The following is a 21,972-nucleotide window of genomic DNA, read 5'->3' as shown; positions in this document are numbered from 1 at the left end:
AGTAATATGTTTATCTACGAGAGGCGTTCAAGTCAAACCAGGACTTTTGATTGTGCAGGACATCGTGCCAAGCAAAAACTCTACAACTCTACGCTGGAGTCACGATCGGACTGCGTGCTTCACGTCTGAAACGGTGGCCTCACAAGAACTCCTTTGATGGACCGAATGGCTTGGAGTTAGGTCAGGACTGTACGGGGCATGTGGCAATAACTGTGCAAGTGGTGTTGGTGAATGATTATGTGTACATTTTCCCACAGACAGATGAATCTCTCCTGCGAGTTGGTGAGTTGGCGAATTATCTGTCGTTTATCAAGGCGTTCTACTCGCTGAATGTTTACAGGAACGACTGCAGTGGGCTCGGCTGGGATCGTACACGCTTCTTTAAAACGTTTGCAACATTCAAATGTTTTACTACAGCTAACACGCTCATCACCGTAGTGCGCTTGAAGTCTTCTGTAAATGTCAATAAGTTTCACATCTTCATTCGAGAGAAATTTCACTGAGAAAAAGTCCTGGTTTGACTTGAATGTCCCTCCTGGTATCCATCAATGGCTAAAAATACTGTACAACTCATTCATCACACAATCGGAGACAAGCACTCTCCAGTCTCTCACTTGCTGACTGCTGGCATAGGAATATTGAGAGTGCTGGGAGGCATCTTAACTTTTTCTCACCAATAATTTGCCCTTTTACCTGAGAACAACTGCTAGTAACGTGGAAAAAGGGATTATTCAGTGAAAAAAAATGAACTACAAGATATACCTGGTGTTACCATTGCTGATAAACAAGTGGAAAATGTGCAAATATATTTTTCCCCTCTCCAAGCTACACTATATGGACAAAAGTATTTGGCCAAACCTGTTAATTATTGAATTTAGGTGTTTTATTTAGGCCCCCTTATCTCCAGTAAAGCCGATCTTAATGCTTTAGCACACCAAGACATCTTGGACGATGCAATGCTTCCAACTTTTGGGTTAGGCTCTTTTCTATTCCAACATGACTGTGTCCCAGTGCACTAAGCAAGGACTATAAAGACATGGTTCATGGTTGTGGAAGAACTTGACTGGCCTGGACAGAACTCTGTGACCTCAACCCCCTGGAGCCCCTATGGAATGAACTAGAACGGAGATTGTGAGCCGGGCCTTCTCGACCAACATCAGTGCCTGACCTCATGAATGCTCTACAGAATGAATGGCCACGAATTCCCACAGAAACTCTCTAAAATCTTGTGAACAGCATTCCAAGAAGAGTGGAAGCTGGTATAGCTACAAATGGGCAACCAACTCCATATTGGAGTATATGTATTTGAATACAATGTAGGTTTGGCCAAATACTTAAGTCCATATGGTGCATCTCTATTCACTCAGTTTGTCGCCATTTTCTCTCCCCATATTGTTTTTCCTCCTCTAGCCTCACACTTGCCCTCATCCATCTTACCTTCTTTGACAGGGATGGCTGGCTTTTTCTGCCTCAGACCCAGCAAGATGAAGAAAAGGACCAGAGGGATGAAGATCTCAAACGCCAGCACCCACTGTGAACACACACAAACAAGGCAGAGAATATGGCTCGTCAATATGCATTTTGTGTAAAAACAAGTGGAAAAAAGTTATGTGGAAAAACTGTGTTAACATGGACAGCCTGAGGAAATAATGTACTCCCTGAACCAAGAATATTAAAGTAACTTATTGTGCTTTTGTAACAGTGCTCTAGCTTTGGTAGCTAAGCTGATGTTTGCTAACTTGCTAATATCCTGATCATGTTTACAGCTGTACCAGAGAAAACAGGATATGAAATAAACATTTCTTTGTATTAATTAGAACTTATTATTGTAATGGTCAAATACTAAAGGCTTTGTGAGAGGAAAAAGAAAACATGGCTAAACTGTAGCTAGCATAACAAAAAGCAGCTTCACAAGAATTAGGCTAACATGTAGGCTAACATTAGGCTAACATGTATATCTTCCATTAAAAAGATATAAAGCTCTCAGCACTTCTCAAAAAAACATTTAAGTATTTAAAATTTTTAGTTTTAAGGTTTTAGTAGTTTTTATTTACTCTGTCAATCTATATTATACTATAGCCTATTATAACTTGAATTTGGTGTTCAAGACAGTAGTGAGACCAGCGTTGCTCCACAGCTTAGAGACAGTGGCACTGAAGAAAAGACAGAAGGCAGAGCTGGAGGTAACAGAGCTGAAGATGCTGAGGTTCACTTTGGGAGTGACAAGGATGGACAGGATCGAGAATAAGTTAAGAGGGACAACCCATGTTAGATGTTTTGGAGATAAAGTCAGAGAGGAGAGATTGTGAATAAATCGGTAGAAGGATGCTGAGGTTGTAACTGCCAGGCAGGAGGTCTAGAGGAAGACCAAAGAAGAGATTTATAGATGGAGTGAGAGAGGACATTAAGTAAGTTGGTTGGTAAGGGCTATTTAAATATACTGTATCAATGCAAATGATGTTTAAGTCAAACCGGGACTTTTGATTCCGCAGAATAACAGAACATAGTTACAAGATTAAAAACTAATTTTATTTCCCTATATAATCCCCTGCTACACTAATGCACTTTAATTCACTTATGGACACCATCAAAGTAAAAAGTTTTCTCAGTACACCAAAGCCATGATCAATCCTGGCCTCCCAAGAACTGCTTTAATGTTCCAAACATGTTGAAATGGCTTGGAGTGAGGTCAAGGCTATAAAAGGATATGGAAATAACTCCCAGCTGAGTTTCTGTAATGTGCAAGTGGTCATGGTGAATGATGGTGGTGTACAGTTCCCACAGACAGATGCATCTCTTTCACATGTTGGCGAGAAGGTATCTGTCGGGTTTCAAAAATCGGACGTTCCACCGCTGAACGTTCACGAGAATGACTGCAGGGGGCTTCAGCCTTTTTTAAAACAGTTGCACTATTTAATTTTTTCCTCCGGCTAAGAGTCTCATTAGTGTGCTGTGTTTTTTTGTAAATTGGCTTTAGCCTGGATTCATAAGAAATTTTACCCTTTGACTTGACCACCCTTTGTATAACATATAGATATATGACAAATATAAATTATTATTATTAAAGATGGGCCCCTAAGTGAACCCCCTTAAAGTGCTATGGCTTCTTCAAGGCAAAGAGACTAGCATATTAGGTTTTTTAAGGGGCGCAGAAACTCTAGCAGCACCCTTGCCTACAATAACAGATTAAGAATAATCACTGTTCACAACTGTGGTGATCAGAGAAGCAGCTCGGAATGTCCCAAACACCTCAGCACTTGAGGTGCTGTTAGGCGACACAACAGCAGAGACCACATCCGACAGCTTTCACTACTTTAAGCAAGCTGAAGACATGCAAATGGCAAGGTCAGAATTTGAATCTCTGTGTTCATTTTGTCAACTATTTTCAATTTTAGTCTTAGTCCCGGCATAAATGTTCCTGTTAGTTTTTAGTATTCATATTTCTCTTTAGTTAATTTTTAGTCGACTAAAAGTCATAGATATAAATGAATTTCCACAACTGGACTATTGTAGGGACACTGTAGCTCCTATGGGTTACAATCATTTGCTAACCTATTAGCTTAATGTGTTTGGCGACTACACTATAAAATAAAATAAAATACATCACAACATAATTATGTTAACGTGTGGTAACATCATTAACACAAAGTGGCTGTAAAACTGGGTGATTATTATGCTATGCCTTGAGGCGTCTCTCCAGATTTGTGGTACTTTTTTCCAGTAATTGTGTGCCCCCACTGTTTCCCCTCCAATATTACGACACATCCACCTATTTCTCTGGATCAATATGTAGAATACGGTCCCAGATTATTGTCTCTTCTCTTTCGCTCGAGTAATACTGCTGTGATGACGAAGAGTTGAAGATGACTGAGCTTGTAACATCCCGTCACATCAAATATATCACCGTGACCCGGGAGACACTGCTGTTTGTGCCATAAGGAATGAACTCCATAACGCAGCGGATTGTGACAAAAATGATATCTTTACCAAATTTTATCTTGATTAAAACCAGGTTTTAATGGAGCAGAAGGGCCTTTCTCAAGACGGAGATGAGCCTCGAACCGCCAACCTTCCGATCCTTGACTCAGAGCCGCTACTCCTCCTTAATCGTCTTGCTCTTGCCCAGTCAGATAAGTAATCATGTATGATTCGTCTGTATATGTACAGTATACTATGGGAACTTCAAAGTGTAAACTGGACAGAAAAAAAAGAAAGAAAACACCGCGCATGCTTCGATCTCACTTAAAACAGGTGTTTAAAAAGAAAGAACCAATGTGCTAAGACAACAGCCAATCGCTAGGCTGTTAAACATTATGTAGGTCAACCGAGTCAATTTGGCTGAGCCAGTAAAATCCTCCGGATGTCGTGAAGGTCACCTACTACACCAGACAGACAACGTCTGCTGCCAAATACGCAGCCAAATGGCTGGAGGCTGTTACTCAAAAGTGTCCTGTTACACAGGCATACGGATGCAGAAGTGAGCTACACGGAGGAGAAAAGAAAACGTACACAAACATGAGCACGCACACGCACACACACACATACACACACACACATACACACCACAGCAGGTGGCTTATGTGAGTCAGTGGGTTGGATAAAGCATGCAAATATATGCTTACAATGTCAGTGTCACCTTAAAGAACATGCTCCACCATTACAGCACATTTACTTACACACAGACTTTATAGAGTACTGAGTTTTACTATTCATGAGCATTAGTTGCAGTGTAACAGGGACACTCTGTCCTGAATCAAAGTCTGGAAGTGCTTAGTGATTTCGGTGAATTGTTTGAGGTGTAATTTCAGAGCTAGGCCTAAATTCGTCACAGAGGAGTGAAGAGGTGTAGAGATGATGATGATGATGATGATGATGATAGATTTAGGTAAAATTAGGTTAAAGCTTCGGATAAGCTACAGCTCTGCTATCTCCAAGGGAAACAGGAAACACCCACGATGCACATTCGAGCCGATCGTCGGAAATTCATCGAAAGCCGAGTAAGCCGCTACACGCCGTCACGCCGCTGATGGTCTTTCAAAAAACCTTAAGCACCAATTACACAACCGTATCTGTCTGGTCTCGGGATGTTTTTTCTTAAGCTGTCGAAAGAAACGAAATAAAGGGGACGGCGAGACAGAAGACGTGTTCGCTCGGCCCTCGGTCACGTCTGTCCCCTCACAATAATTCCATCTCTGTCCCAAGGTCATGATGAACAAAAGTCCATTCTGCACGCATCTCTCCCGATACACAAAGCCACGACTGAGAAACTCCACAAAGGTTCGGTTATACCAGCGAACAGTGAGTACACACACAGTCGAAAAAATCGGGCGTCCTCAGAGAGCGCTTGTCTCTTTTTAAATTCCTAAAGCTTATTGATTTCAAAGTTGTAGAAAGGGCAAAGAGAAATGTTTGATTTGAATATTAAACAGCTCCTGCGTTCGAGTCACCGAGTGTGAAAATGCCTCGTCGGTTTTTCTGTCGCTGAATTTGCATGTCGGAGGCTGAGCTTCCATTATTTATAGGTGGGACGATGCATCTAAGTGTAGGCTGTCTGTTTAATGCTGTCTTTTAGGCAGAGAGAAGAGAGGTAGTGCAAAACACACAAACACACACACACACACACACACACACACACACATATTGACAGTACTTACACAAGCCATATTAGAGTTCAAGGCCAAACCCGAGCAAGACAAAAATAGCAGCCTTAAACAAACACAGATGAGGATCAGATCACGATCCCAAGTTTGCAAAAAAAATAATAATAAGCGGTGCATGAGAAACGATCGCAACATTTTCCCAGCTACTGTATGTTTAATGAAATTTAAGCGATGAGATTGGGTTATGTTAGGATACTGAATATGTAGTTAAAAAACGTATACAGTAACGTTTTACACTAAAAACGAATACTCGATTCTGATTTGTCAGAACGGCTCAGACCACTTGTAAATCAAGGGCATTAGCAAAAGTAATGGCAACCAATGCACATGGTCGTAGAATAACTCTTCCCCTATGCAAAGGTACTACGCAACATAGTCTCCATCAAAAGCCGTGCATTTGTGCCATCGTTGAACCCCAAACTCAAATCTTCTGAAAAAAATCCCCTTTGGTGCAGTTGTTGTCTCCCACTGCCACCATGGATGAGAGCGATGTGCACAGATGGATGAAGAAGTTTTAAAAAAGCCTTAGCCGACTAAGGGTCTAGGTTGTTGGCTTGGGGATCAAGGGGCCTGTGTTTGGGTCTCGCCATCAGTGGCTTGCCACAGCCCATACTATCCAGCCACTGCATGCAGTGTCGGTCCAAAGCCCGGATAAAATAGGAGGGTTGTGGCAGGAAGGGCATCTGACATAGAAGCTGTTCCAAGTTGTGTGGCGACCCCTTGAGAGAAGCAGCTGAAAGAAAGCTTTATCTAATTTAAGGCAGTGGTTAGCACTGTGTCCTCGCACCTTAATGTAATGGAGCTTATCCTAGGGGATTTGGGACACAAGTTACAGTAGGATGCACCCTGGGGTGCATAAGCACACATACTGTACTCACACACTACAGGCAATTTGGAAACGCCTAATCTGCATGTTTTTGGATTGTGGGAGGCAAACTGACCCGAGGTGCGAATCGAACCCTCAACCATGGAGGTGCAAGGCCAAAGTGCTAACCACTACACCACAGTATAGATAAAACGTCAATCAAATGCACTTTCAATATTATACTGTATGCCTCAAATATGGTAGCGACTTACAGTACAATTATCTCATTTGTACAACTGAGCAGTTAAAGGTTCATGCCCTTGCTCAAAGGCCCATGTGGCAGCGCTGGGATCTGAGCTCACAACCCTTTGATCCACTGAGCTACACTGGTTCCATGCAGTGACAACCCAAATCTAATATCACCCTGGGAATAATGTAACTTTAAAAAATAATGTGAAAACACAATCCCAAATTATGTGAATTTTTTGGGGGAAATGTTTTGTGCTTGGTTAAGAAAATCTGAGATTTATTTGCTTTAGAGGACTTTTCAACAACCACACACACACACACGAAAACAAAAATCAGTATTGACTTTTTCCTGCCGTTCCCTCCCAGGAAGACCCTAATGGATGGAAACGTTGTAATCCAATAACGCATCAACAGGAGCTGAAAACGACACTTTGCATCTATTACAGCACTGTAGCACTACTGTACTGTACATATCGCTGAAACTCTATAACTCGAGGTATCAAGACATTCATCCGGTTGTTTGTACAGTACAGTACGTGGGTGTGTTGGGGATGCGTGGATATGTGTGTGTGTGTGTGTGTGTGTCTGTTTGTATACCTGATTATCACTGGCAGCCAAGTGAGTGTTGCAAATAAATGATGTGTAGCTGCGTTAGTCACACGCATGCTGTAGGTCAGCGGCTCCCAAAGGACTCGGCCTGCATTGATTTCTTCTTCATCCCCTAAATAACTAGCGAGATTTCCCCGAGGGTTCCCCTTGATTTACACTCTAGCAAACATAGTAACTCTCACAGCAGGTTCCCAGGGCAGGCCCTAACCAGACGAGTCCATCAGCGTTTTCCTTTTATATCCTGATAGATTGATATTATAGTACTGTACAGATATACTGTAGACGTCCGGTATCTAAGCTATAATGTAAATCCAGGACGACAGATGTGCTAAATATTCCTCACCCTACCCGAGTCAATATGGGCCGTAAAGAAGGTTATGTTATTCAGAATTCTCTCTGGCCATTATGAGACCAAACTGAAATATACTGTGAGAATATCATAATATAATAAATAAGATATTCACTCACGTACGACTTTATACCAGACCCCATGTAAAACTGCTCATTCATGCATGCCATTATCCAATCAGACAGTTATGAAGCAGCACCGCAATACATAATGAGGAATAAAATGTGATATCGGTGACTTTGACCATGACGTTGTTGTTGTTCTTGTGAGACGGGCTGGTCTTTTACACACACAATTCTCAAGTTACACAGAATGGTGTGAAAACAAAAACTCCTCAGGTGGAAAAGATAGGTCAGAAGACGATGGATAGATTCATTTGACAGGACGGGAGAGCGATGATAACTCCAATTAGCAACCCTACTGAGCAAAAAACCTATTTTAGAAGATCCAACATTGCCTAAAAGAGCAGAAAAACACATTTGGTTCTTCTCCTAATAATGGGAAAATCAAGAGCAAGAAACTGAGATTAGAGTGGGCAAAGATCGACCAAAACTCAACTTGTTGTTTATGTTGTTAAAATAAATAAATGTTTATGTAATTCAAATAAATTTGCCTGTGTAAAATTCAGCAATAAAGTAGCAAATTATAATTTGAAAGGTCAATGTTTACATTACTGAATCCCATTGTTTATAAACTTACACAAACATAAAGGCTCTCAATAGATACAAAGTTTCGTTGTTTTTTTTTTGTGAGCTGACAAATTTCCTAAATGTCGCATGTTCCCTCAAACAATCTATATAAAGAACGAAAATGTTTTGTCTGTACACTGGTCAGAACTCGCTCTTTCAGTTATATCTTTACATTCTATATTACTGTCACAAGTAAAAGACACAGAAACGACGGCCATACACCTACAAGGTGCCAAACACAAACAAAAGCACAACACAGCATGGTTTACTCGAACAAAAAGGTACGTACACTATGAAAACTGAACCTTGCGCCATAAATTAAATCAGAATGTAGAGTAGAAGAGAAGTTTTGAGCAGTTATACAGTATTCCAGATGCTGATGAGCTTATTAACCTTTTACCTATTTCTACAATCTCTTTAACCATCTTCGATGGGTACTAACGCTAGTTTACAAATAAATCCATCAGTTTTCAGCTTACAGAATGAGTTTATAGCCCAAGATATTTAGGGAGAACACCACCCTGTTCTGCATATGTGATACACAAGACTGGCTTATCACCATCTTTCCAACATGAGCAGAAAGACGATTATGGTCATGCTTTTTGCATATGCAGGGTTCAGTTTGTTTGCCACATTATTTGCAGTATGAAAATTAGGTTTGATAAGGATTTGGACTGGCACAAAAGTCCCTAGATGCTTTATATGACCAAGTTAAAATTCTGTAGAACATTAAAGTTGAGTCCTAATTCATATCTACAGAATTCTAAGAGCATAGTAAAGCTTATATCTCAAAGCAGAAGTTCTGTTACAGGTCTATAGAATTTTATAAAATGAATAAAAAAATGTATAGATCATGCCTCCAAAACGTTATTTACAATTCTATGGCAGGGCTATAGAGTTTTATAGAATTGACTAAAGTTCTACAGAACATCCATCTCAAAGCAGATGTTGTGTAGAGTCCTATTACATGTCTATGGAGCTTAAAAGAACTGCAGAGAATTTCCAAAAGAACAAGTACCTTTAAGCAAAAGGTTTATAGAATCCTATCTCATATCTATAGAGTTTATAGAATTGCAGAGAATTTCTAAAGACTATGTATCTCTTATTCAATGCATTGAAATTCTATATGGTTCTATACAGTAGGTCATTCATCTCAAAACGGAAGCGCAGGAAGTTTTATAGAACTGGTTTTAAAAAATCTATAGAATATGTATCTCAAAACAGAAGGTCTATAGATTCCTGTTGGATGTCTATTAAGTTGCATAAAATTCCTTAATATATATTCTAAAGAATACTTATTTCAAAGCAATCTCTTTAAAATTCTATAGAGTTCTATAGAAGTGATGATAAATCATATAGAACATTCAAAACAGAAGCTCTATAAAGTCCTACTGCAGGACTATAGAGTTATAAAGAAATGATTAAAATTCGATAGAATGTATCTCAAATCAGATTCTATAGAACTGCATAAAATTTCTATTAAAAAACATCTCTAAGCAAATGTTCTATAGAATCGCATTCAAAGTCTATAGAGGTCTATAGTAATTATATAATTCTATAGAACATTCAGTTACAAACTGTAGCTATATAGAGTCCTATTGCAGGACTACAGAATTTTATTGAACCGATTCAAAAAAAATTCAATAAAGCATGCACCTCAAAACAAACATTTTATATATAACTCCTGCAGGAATATAGAGTTCAATAGAACTGCATGGAATTCCTAAAAAACATACTGTATAGAACTCTCTAAGCAAAAGTTCCTATTGGAGTCCCATTGAAAATTCTATGGAGTTCATCTCAAAAAAGTAGCTCTATAGAGTCCGATTGCAGGACTATATTATTTTATAGAATTGAATACAAAATTCTAGAGAACATACAGTATATCTCAAAGCAGACGGTCTAAAGGGTCATATTGCAGGTTTATGGCATTCTACAGAACTGTATAATGAATTTCTAAAGAACATGTATCTCTAAGCAAGGGTTCTATGCAGTATAGTCCTGTTGAATTTCTATAAAGTTCTATTTAAAAAATCTATGGCTTTGGTTATGGCTTTTTAGCAGCACAGTGGTGTCATTGAGCTTCAACCTCATCATTTTCCTTTAATAATGTGAAACCTCAGACAGCTCCGCATTACTAGACGGCAGTGCTGCAATGCTCAATGCATACTGACTGCAAACCCTACAATTTCTTTTTTTTATTATCCAAACAAGAAGTAGAAGCTCTAAAAAACTTCTGAAACAGACTTTGATCTCGCTTCATAATGCCTCCACCACTTTTAATCAGGAGCAATCATGGCACATTGCAGCCCTGGAGACCTTCTGTACAGGAAAGACATCAAAGCACGAATTACTGAAAAGGGCTTCTTTTTATCTTCTCCAAAAAAAAAACACACAAAAAAAACCGAGAAAGACATTGTCTTTGTTACTACAACTCCTTACATGATTAGAAATATAATCAGGCACAAAATGGTGATTAAGGAGATGATTAATGGGAAAAGTGTAATGATGTCTCGGAGTTGATGCAAATGGCTCGCCAACAGGTTGAGAGAGAGGGAGATTATTATAGCGTTGAATATGCGATGTCTGTAACCTAACCTGTTTGGTTATCTACCTCTTATCTACAGTATCATCGGTCTCCATTGTACAAAGGAAGACTTTCAGGAGTATAAGTTTTAAACGCATTTCCGTGCATTGTTCCATCATTCTGTCATCCATCAGTATGTAGAGGTTATCACTGTGTACGCTGGCATCTCACAGTGATATCAACGTTGAGAAGGTCACTTTTACAGAAGCTTTATCAGGAATCTGTAAAAAGCGAACTCTATAATTAGATAAACCATAATCTGGGCTTGACACAGGATTAGCATTCACAAAATCTTGCTTTGTAGGATGCTCTGACCAAAGCTTGCTCTTTTCTATACAACGTCATAGACATGAGTTTCAATGCGATGGATCTCTGCCTTCGGTGCATCCCAGACAGACTGGAGGTGGACTGGAGTTAAGACAAAGACATACGGTATATTTAAGTAAGAACTCATACTACTGTACTCCATGGTCAATCTGCAGATCTCCTACGCAAAAATGCTCGCTGGAAAACAATGTATTGAGCGTAATGTCATGTAAGGATGATAAAATAATTGTATCACCCAAGCTGGGCTACTGAACTTAAAACCTTTACATGATGCATTGCAAACCACCACATGGCGTCGTCCCTGCTTCATGCCGATTCCCACGTGCATTACTTGGTGACACGTTCTCCCATCGGTTAATCTGAGTGTGTTGTGCGAGAGACCCAGAGAGAATTGGTTCGTGTTTGAACACTAATTGTGTGGTGGGTTGATTTTCCACCAGGACTCGGCCTGTCGCGTGTTAATCCCGCAATGCTCAGGTGGGAGTCACTTAGCAACTTTACCGAGAACTGTAACCAAGCAAACGTTGTAAATAACCTCATCATCATAATCAACATCATTAGATTGTGTTTATAAGCAGGCGAAATTCTTTAGACTACCCACATGCTAGAGAAAGAGAAAGAAAATCTAATCACTTAAAAATCTTTTTTTTTTTTTTTTTTGTGGTGATTCATTTATCGCCGCATTGACTCAAAAATAGATTTTTTTATTATTTATAAAATTTCATAATAAAGTTGCCCCAGTCATTTTCTTCAAACTCTGTAAGAAAATTAGTATTGAGTCTTGAATTAGTCACGAAATAGACCTTCTGCTCACTCATTACACAGTCTTACACAGGTCTAAAAAGACCACAATTGTTAATTTAGCTGCGTGTGCCTGCGTTTTAAGCTCCACGCGGCCACATGCTCACAATTGCTCAACACATGCTCAAGACTTTGAAGGCATTTGAGGCGGTAAAACATTGCTGTTTCTTTATTATCCTACAGTTGGTACAATCTGTATTCTATTCACATGTTTGCATACCTTGTGGTAGAAGTGAATTATTTGTTTTTTTTTGTTTTGTTTTTTTACAATTAAGAATTATATGAGCAGATAGACTGCTTTTTTTGTTTAAAAGTTTTAAGTCAAATGTTAAACTTTTGTATTTAAAGATAAATTGCATTGTTTAAATGATGCGCTTGGTTTTTAAGTGGGAAAAGAAATGTTATAAGAAATGGGCTACATTTAATTAATTACGTTCAATTCAGTTGAGAAGCTAAGGTGTAAAACTTTCGCGTGATGACAACCGTTTTTTAAAGGGTCAAGGTCTTAAACGAAATCAATATACAGTATATAAAAACGTAATGTAGTAATACCTCTGCATACATCCGTTCCAGGGGCGAGTTTTTACTGCAAAAGTTCGTATTGTGAAGCGCATTTTCCCATAGGAAATGATGTAAATGCAGATAATCCGTTCCAGCCAACCCAACAATATTTCAAATTTTACGAAAACAATGCAAACATTTATAAAAGACATGAAGTAAAATACGAAAAAGATAGACATTTATCCTCATTAACCTTAATTCATAATTTCTCTTGGCACCAGTTGCTTTAAAAAAACTAAACTAAAAGTGTCTCCCTTTTCCTCTCGCTACAGTCCCTAATAACATTCTCACCCATGGTGCTAAGTCTTTACCAAATTTGCACAATATGAAGAAAAATAAATAAATGATGTAAACGTGATTTGCTTGGCTTTTAATTGATGCAAACAAGTTTTGAACGGTTCCCAGACGCACGGCCAAGTATCGTGATGATCCTGTCGTATTGGGTGGTGACTGGTGATTACCGCCTGCATTACCTACTGTGCCGAATTTATTATAATTATAAAACTGCACCTGTAATATGTCTAAAGAAATGCAACAGGCATTTGGATCCACTTGGCCAATTTGTCTAGAGCGCAATTACACAGATGGCAGCATTAGAAGAATGACTCATCTAACTTAAAAGTTAATTAACCTACGTGTTCTTTCAGTGACTAATTCATCCGGCTGTAATGAGTGTGAATAAAGAGTCATTATGTGTGAACCTATTATCTATAAAAAGCACGTGAAATCAGGAGTCAGAGTTACAGTGGCACTGAGAGCAGATATGTACGTGAATATGGTTAAGTTTGCATGCCCTTGTGCCATACTTGCCTGTATATACTGTATATTACCAGCATGGAAGGACAGATAGTCAGATTGATAAACAGAATAAAGAGGGACAACGGGTCATTGCTCTGCTATCAGTGTTTTACATTCAACACTGCCACACTAATCTCTTTAAAATTTAAAAGAACATTCTGTAGAGAGAAGAAAAAAAATCCGGCCAGCATTGTTGTAGGGGTGTGAATCTGACTTCTGGTGTTTGTGTTTGAAGCTTGCATGTTCTTCCTGCACTTGGTGGGTTTCCTGCAGGGACCTTTGATTTATCATACAGAAGTTGTAAGGTAATCTCCCCTAGTGCATGAGTGGGTGTGTATAGGTTGGTGTCAGAACACACATGTATAAGTGTGTAAGTGTTATTAAATTGTAATCACTATTAACAAAGCAAACATAATTATGCATTTGCTTCTCTCTTGCAAACTCTCAGATCCTCACAGGACTCGAAATGAGTGCTTTATTAAAGGCACCTAGAAAGGTAGTGTAAATCTGATAAGTTTATTCATAAAAGACTCATAAGTACTATTCAGGTAGGGTTGTAATGACTGCGTAAGTGCTCTTGCTAGCCAATTCCTACACAATAACATAGCTTTGTTATACACCAATTCTCCTGGATTAGTACAGAACAGCCGAGATGTTCATGCCCGGCATTATGACACTACAAAAACACTCCAAAGCACGACAAAATGGCAAAATTCCAGACTGAAGAGGTTAAATGGCCATCATGCATACAGTAGACAGAGCACCATGAGCATTGGTGGCTCAGTAGTAGGTTTCTCGCTTGCTACTGTACACGGAACGCCCGAGCATGATTCCCAACCAATGCCCAAACCAAGCCTGGATTACAATGGGATGGTTGCACCAGGAAGGTCATCCGGCGTTGAAAACCTGAGCCAAGTTGTTTATGGATCAGGTGGTCTGCTCTGGCAACCCTTTGACAGGAGCAGCCAAAAGACCAACAACAAGTTAGTAAACATACCACCATATTTTAAATACCTGTAGAAAATACTAAGAGACCCTCTCTCACTCACTCACTCATTGTCTAAACCACTTTATCCTGTATACAGCGTCGCAGGAAGCCTGGCGCCTATCTGGGGAGACTTAGGGCCTACAGGGAGTCGGGGTACACCCTGGACAAGGTGCCAATCTATTGCAGGGCACACACACACGCATTATTTACACACTACAGGGCAATTTGGGAACACCTGCTTGTATTTGGACTGTTGAAGGAAACCGGAGCACCCGGAGGACGTGCAAACTCCATGCATACAGACCCGAGGCGGGAATTGAACCTGGATCCGGTGGCTAAACACTAAGCCATCGTGCCGCCTACTAACAGATCCGTTTTTTATACTAAAATTTACTAAAAGACAGGAAAACCAAACCTAGACGTTTAAAAGGCAAAATATCGAGTGTCCCCACAGACAGGAGATGGGCGTCAGTCATTCTTCCCTCTACCACCCCGCTGTTTTTCAGGATCACGCAGAATCAATCATACACACATACAGTACACACATACACAGTGCAGCACATAAGGCCCCTGAGATGTGCTAAATTCCTGGAGATTTCAACCACTCCTTGCAGTATCTCTGACAGTCCATCATCTCCTTCTCTTCCTGTTTTCCCTTCCGGCCATACCCTTCACTCTCCATCATTCCTGTCACACTGGCCGCTCTGCCATTTCAGTCTTGCACGTTCCTAGGAAATGCGATAATGTGGTGTATTAAGCCCTAATAACGGTGATCATATCTCATTCCGAGCTGCCAGTCAGGATGGTGTCTGGGCTCGGCTGCCGAGCGAGACGTGTTCGATGTGGCGGGATTGGGCGAACATGTATGCGGTAAACAGGCCTGGCTCGGCTCTCTTCCAGCCTTTTGTACAAACAGACTGTAATTTGGGACGGTTTGTTGAGTGACATGAGTGCGGACACAAAACAAACAAGCGCGGATCAACCAAGAGTCATGAGAAACCCATTACACGCCAAAGCACGAGCTGTGCTTTGTGTCTAAATAGTAGATAGCTCTTGATCGCTTATTCTCGTTAAATTCCTAATGGTAGGTTACAGCGCTAGCAGACATCGCCTGACGGGATTATATACGAGACATGTCTCGAATCTTAAAAGCAAAAGGGAGCAAAAGACAGGCAAAACATGAGAAAGGGAAGAAAAGTCTATATTTGTGAAGAAACAGGTGGCAGATGTTAACCATTTCAGTGAAGCAAGTGCAGCGCTATTGGGATGTCAAGGCAAAATCAGCGAGATAAAGGAAGAAAAATAACCTTCCCACAGAAAGATAACAGGACGCAAATTGATTCCAAGTTGCCTACGATTTCAGATGTGAGTGGGTTTCACTCCCATATTGTGCCTCTTACCCATCTAGGTTTGTTTTTCCTGTCTCTTAGCTTATTTTAGTATAAAAATGATCTCTTAGTAGGCGGCACCGTGGTTTAGTGGTAAACCATCGGATCTAGGTTCGATGCCCGCCTCGGGTCTGTGAGCTTGCATGTTCTCCAAGTGCTTGAAGGGTTTCCTCTGGGTACTTTGGTTTTCTCCCACAGTCCAAACACATGCAGATTAGGCTAATTGGTGTTCCCAAATTGCCCGTAATGTGGGATGAGCACGTATGTGTACATGCTCATCACACACTATGGGCACTGCCCTGCGATGGACTGGCACCCTGTCCAGGGTTTCCAAAAACACTGTGCCATAAGTCTCCTGGAATAGGCTCTGGCCCCCCTTGACCCTACAGTACATTCAGGATAAAGCGGTATGGACGATGAGTGTGTGAGTTTATACTACAGGTTAATTCTTTGTTCACAGGTCCTGGGATGCAATCAGTGATTAATCACTGAACGTCCGTCTCTGCAAAAACAACTGAGATAATGCAGAACAGAAAAAAAAAACATAGGGAGAGAGAGGGAGAGCAATGATGACTGACAGAATCCAGGCACACATGCACACACACATACACCCCGCTGCTCCGCCTTCACACAGTGCAATCAATTTGTTGCCCGCCTTAGCAGGGACGCAAACAAAGCAGGCTTAGTCACCGGCCGCTTAATTAGAGAAGATGCACAGATGAAGGTCGATGTAATCAGCTGAAGGAGGCAGGAGGAATAAACAGCTGTATGCAGAAGACTGACAGCGCAAACGAGCAGAGATCAAAATGACAGAGATGGACAAGTGAGAATCTGACGAAATCAAGTGGTATCAGAGAGAGACAGACACAGCCAGCCACTGAAGAAAGGAACGAAGACAGACGGGCAGTGGTAACAGACAGGCAGCGTGAACTGACAGGCATGACACAGGAGACAAAGAGAGATAGCAGAAAGAGACATATGGGCACAACAGTGAGACAGGCAGCATGGAGAGACAGACTAGCACCAGTGAGATAAGGGCACAGCGTGGTAAATTTGTGCCGCACACTCCTATGTGTGTGCTGAGCGATAATAAAGACAACACAAGGAGAAATAAAGTCCATCTCCATGTGTCTCTCCATGGCGCTCTTTATTTAGCTTTTTGTTGGGTTTTGTTGGGGTTTTTTCTCGCTCATTCACCAATTTTTGTGTCGTTCAGCTTCTCAGTCCTGTTCCGCTCCCCTCTTGTTCTCGCTCTCCATACAGACAGCGCCTTACATAAGTATTCACACCCACCTTGAACTTTTCAACATTTTTGTCAATGATGATACAATCAGGAGTTTAAATGCACTTAAGACGTTTTATCTTTTGATTGAATAAGTGCTCAATTCATCCTTGGATCAATATTTTGTAAAAAGAAAAAATCTGGCCTTTATTTGGCTTCTTTTTTTTTTTTTAGCCCATTCCAGTTTCCCAACCGTGTATTTTTAATTTACAGCATTTAACAATGCAGTGGCAACTTGGTGGTGGTGGTAGTGGTGGGGTGCTAGGTTTAAACCTGAGACCTTCCTGGGACACTTTAACCACTGAGCTACCCATGCACCAAGCACTGCTGACGAGAACCAATCTCATAGCATAATGCTACCACCACCATGCTACATTGTTAAGATGGTTCTCTCTGAGCACTGCATTTTTGGTTTTCCACCAAGTTACACTTAGTGCCCCAGCCAAATGGTTCAATTTTGCTCCTTTCGTGAGATCAAAAGACCTTGTTCTACACCTTGCTTTATTTAAAAGTCACACACACACACACACACACACACAATCAGGCCTTCCGGTGTGTTTAACCTGATCCCTGATCTCACACTCTCTTTGTCCTCACTCCTTCTGAGCGATAAGAAGATAATCCCTCTATCGAGGCCATCTCAGAGAAGAATTCTCGCGGAGGTCATGTTCACCTCGGCCATCGCTCCTCCTCAGGATGTCCTCGCTCCTCACCCAGGTTGTAAAATAACCCACACAGAAACCTCTCGCAATTCATTCATGAAATACAGGTTGTGTGAGGAGGATGGAAACTGGTCCAGTCTTGCATGGCCTAATATCTAATTCACACTGCATTTCACACTTATGAAAAGGTCGAAAGAAACACAGCACAGGCAGAAAAAACTCAGACAGAAATCTCACCTGTTTAAATAGTGGACTCATGTACTGCCGAACTTGGCTATTCTTTAAACAGGGATATCTACTTACAGTACACTGATCAGCCTGATAATTAAACCCATCTAGATTTTGGGTTCCCCATGGCTCCACACGGTCTCTTGGGTTGTGCTGTATGTGTGGATCCTTCAGGTGCTGTGGATCGAACTTATTTGGCCGGTGAATCCCACGCGTGCTAGATTGAATTGGGATCAGGGGAATTTGGAGGCTTGGGCTCATTGCGTGTTAGGCCCGATGCATGGCAGGCTTGTGGTGAATTGGGTGTTTTGAAGCCTTTCTACCATGCCCAGCATTTTTTGCCCATTTTACCCCTGTTGGATTTTCTGTGGGATCAGACTGAATGGGCCGGCCTTTGGTCCCAGGCGGCATAAATGAGCATTGGATACTCATGATCACCAGTACTGGAATATAATCGATAAGCAATGTTCAATCAATTCACCTGTCGGTGGTTTTAATGTCATGACAAAAAGACAGACAGATTTTTTTTTTTTTTGGTAAAAATTATATTTAAAAATGTGATGATAAAAAAGTTCTGCTTCCCTAAACAACAATTGTTTTTGATTGCCAATGCTTTAAATACGTCTAAAGTAATCTTCTTGGACTACTGTATATTCAGAGAAAGAAAGGACAGAAGGCATTCAATCTCGTCCAAATTGAGGGGTAATATAAAGGCTGCCTGCTGAGATATATTCATCTGGCTGATTTTTTTATGAAGTCTGCATACTTACTCATATTGTTAACTGCCATATATACTGTATATATCCATAATTGTGTGCATTATGCCCAGTACAGTCCAGCCACACTGAAAACAGCAATTTCTTCAAAGCACGTCTCCAATCATTTTGTTTATACCGATGCACCAGGAAATCCAGATGTTTGCTTCCTGTCTGGATATACCAACATTAATTTTAATTATCATCACATCATAGTTTTTCCATATTCATCCACATGAGCAAGCTTTTCATATTATCCAGCTTCAACAGATGCTCCCGCAAGAGCATAAACATACAGGTCATCCAGGGTAAAAGGGGCAGTACACTCTGTTCTAATAGGAACAGACAGCCATTGCATCACCACACACACACACACACACACACACACACACACAAAACAGCATTAGCCAGTCGGTAATGGATGTAGCTTTTATGACAATATGAGCATCTCCTAATAGTCATGAAGTCACTCTAGAGTCATCTAAGCATTTTCAGAGCTGAAGCAAACCACTTTGCGCACTGGCACAGTGAGGCTCGCTTTACTGCCATGAGAGTTTAAGATCCTGAAGCTTGTGGCCAGATAAATGTGATCATGCCTTATTAGCGGTGATCATGCCTACTTATGTCTGGGTTTGTTTTTGTTTTGTTTTTCAAAGTTGAACCTGCACCACTTTATCACATATAAAAGCAGTGAGTTTGCTTCAACACAATCTCCTGGTTTGATAGGGATAACTCCCAGTGTGAGCGCTCATATCATCTAATGAAAAAGAGATGGAAAAGAAGAGAAAAAAAAAAACAGTTTTATAAGCGGAGATGATCCTGATGGGCATTCCCTCGCGCCCTACTCAAATCCGGCCCTAGGCATAAACACGAGAGTGATTGTACCGTTTTATTGCAAGCACTGCAGCGCAAGAGTCCCAACGAAATTTCTCTCTGAGAATAAAAAGAAAAGCTGAGTCTAATGGCTAATTGGTAGGCTGGCACTGCCAAGCAGCGCTGCCCTACTGAAATACCCAGGGAAGCATTGGCGGTCTTCAGATGTGCAGGCTTTTTGGCGTTCGTCTCCGTGAGAAAGTATCCGCAGCCCGCGGAATGCAGATCCAGGATGAAGGAATTAATTATTAACACCCTCACACAAAGTCTCATTTATCCACACCTACCTGTCTTCGCCTCACCTGATCACTTTCTTTCAGCAGAAGCTTTAGCCTGACTGGCGGCTATTAAACTGGCATACCGACCGTCATAATAGATGTTTTATTGTGTTAGTGGCAGGACAATAAAGATCTGTTCTCGCTCTTTTCACTCTCTCTCTCCTTCCTCCCTCTGGATCAGGCAGTCGACACGAGCCAGCAGTGACTCGGTCAAGCGTGACGGAGATTGAGATCATTTTTCAGGCGCGGCCTGAAATAACCGCGTGTAGCATCTGCAAAAGATGACGCAAGCTTGCTAAAGAAAAAGATACCTGTTGAATTCTTGTTGAGTTTTTTTTAGAACAGCAGTTTGGACAACAGGTTTGGATGCAAAGTTATAATAATGCACTCTAGTTCTAATCTGTACATATAGCAACAATTACCCTGAGAATTGTTTTTAAAAAGTGGTTCCAAATAAAGACGATTTGGAACGCCAATTACCCTAATCTTCATGTCTTTGGACTGTGGGAGGAAACCGGAGTACCCGAAGGAAACCCACCAAACATGGGGAGAACATGCAAACCCCATGCACACAGACCCGAGATGGGAATCAATCCCGAAACCTGGAGGTGCAAGGCTAACCACTACGGCACAGTTAGAGCCATGTGTTTAAACCAAATGTGTATCAATGAAACAGTGCCATGTTTTAGTAAAAGAACACAACAGACATCAAACAAATCACTGGGCGTGGCCTAATATTTAAATAAGCATGAATGATTGATATTTCTCAATATCTGCTCAAGAAGAACTATGCTCCAAGTTACCTCATGCATATTTTACCTGTAATTCTATCCATCCATCCTTCCTGTCAAGCCATCCTTGAAGGGATCCTAACTTTTTTTCTACCAGCACACACACACTACGGGCAATCTGGAAATGCCAATCAAGCCTATAAAGCCTGTCTTTGGACTGTGGGGGAAACCAGAGCACCGATAGCACAGATAACCCATCCTCATTTGGGTGAATTATGATTGGAACCATCCAATTAACACTAAAAGCACATTCATTCATCATCTTATCATGTAGGGCCACAGGGGCCCGGAGCCTATCCCAGGAGACTTTGGCACAAGGTGGGGTACACCATGGACAGAGTGCCAATCCGTTGCAGAGCACACACACACTACGAGAAATCAGGTAACTTAATCTTCATGTCTTTGGACTGTGGGAGGAAACCGGAGTACCCCGAGGAAACCCTCCAAGCACAGGGAGAACATGAAAGAACACCAACTTGAGGTGGGAATCGAACCCTCAACCCTGGAGATAAGCAGATAAATAATACTGTTCAAATCTAGAACTTCTGTTTCTTACGTATTATTACGAGATATTTAATAAAATGTCAACAATTTTCGAATAAAATGTTACGTAAATGCTTTTACATATGACCTATTCCTAAGACTGTATTGTATATGGCCTGGACTTCTTGGTTCTAGATGCAATACTGCTATACCAGGACCATTAAACTGCATTAAAATGCATCACCGTGACTTCAAACTGATAAAAAATCATTTTCAGTTCCTCATCCTTCAAAGCAAGTGGCCAACTATGTGTCTATTTGAGCCTGTGTCAGTTTCATGAATTTGTCAGTTTGGTTTTCTTTTTTTTTTCTTCTTTCAACTGTGTTTGCAACTTGTTGGTGCTCATTTACACGCTCATTCATTCTTTATACCGCTTATCCGGTACAGGATCATGTGAAGCCTGGAGCCTATCCCAGGGGAGTCGGGGCATGATGCAGGGTACATGCTGGACAGGGTGGCAGTCCATCACAGCTCACACATATACCACAGGTCCATCACAGCTCACACATATACCACATTTGGAAATGCTATTTAGAGTAATCTGCATGGCTTTGGGCTGTGGGAGAAAACCGGAAAGGCATGACTCAAACCCTCGACCCTGAAGGTACGAGGACAGAAACTCAAACCACTATGCCACCGTGCTGCTACGCTGGTTTAGTATTATTTTTGAAAATATTTTACACTCCTCTTTCACCTTTTTTTTCTCTTCCCTAGAATGATCTTACAATCAGTGAGCACATGGTTAAAGT

At 40.9% G+C, this 21,972-nt stretch overlaps 1 protein-coding gene across 1 annotated transcript in view; it reads right to left on the bottom strand.

Annotated features, from left to right (window-relative positions):
• The window catches only part of abca2 (ATP-binding cassette, sub-family A (ABC1), member 2), an 86,676-nt gene that overhangs the window by 50,556 nt on the left and 14,148 nt on the right, over window positions 1-21,972 (bottom strand). The window contains exon 3 of the mRNA XM_053480884.1: window positions 1,438-1,531. Within this exon, the coding sequence (XP_053336859.1) occupies window positions 1,438-1,531 (94 nt within the window). The remainder of the gene's footprint in view (window positions 1-1,437; window positions 1,532-21,972) is intronic.

This window comes from Clarias gariepinus, chromosome 21, assembly GCF_024256425.1.
Source record: "Clarias gariepinus isolate MV-2021 ecotype Netherlands chromosome 21, CGAR_prim_01v2, whole genome shotgun sequence".
NCBI classification, from domain to species: Eukaryota; Metazoa; Chordata; class Actinopteri; order Siluriformes; family Clariidae; genus Clarias; species Clarias gariepinus.
The sequence above is the reverse complement of the archived record's forward strand: the minus strand, read 5'-3'. Positions and strand labels throughout refer to the sequence as shown.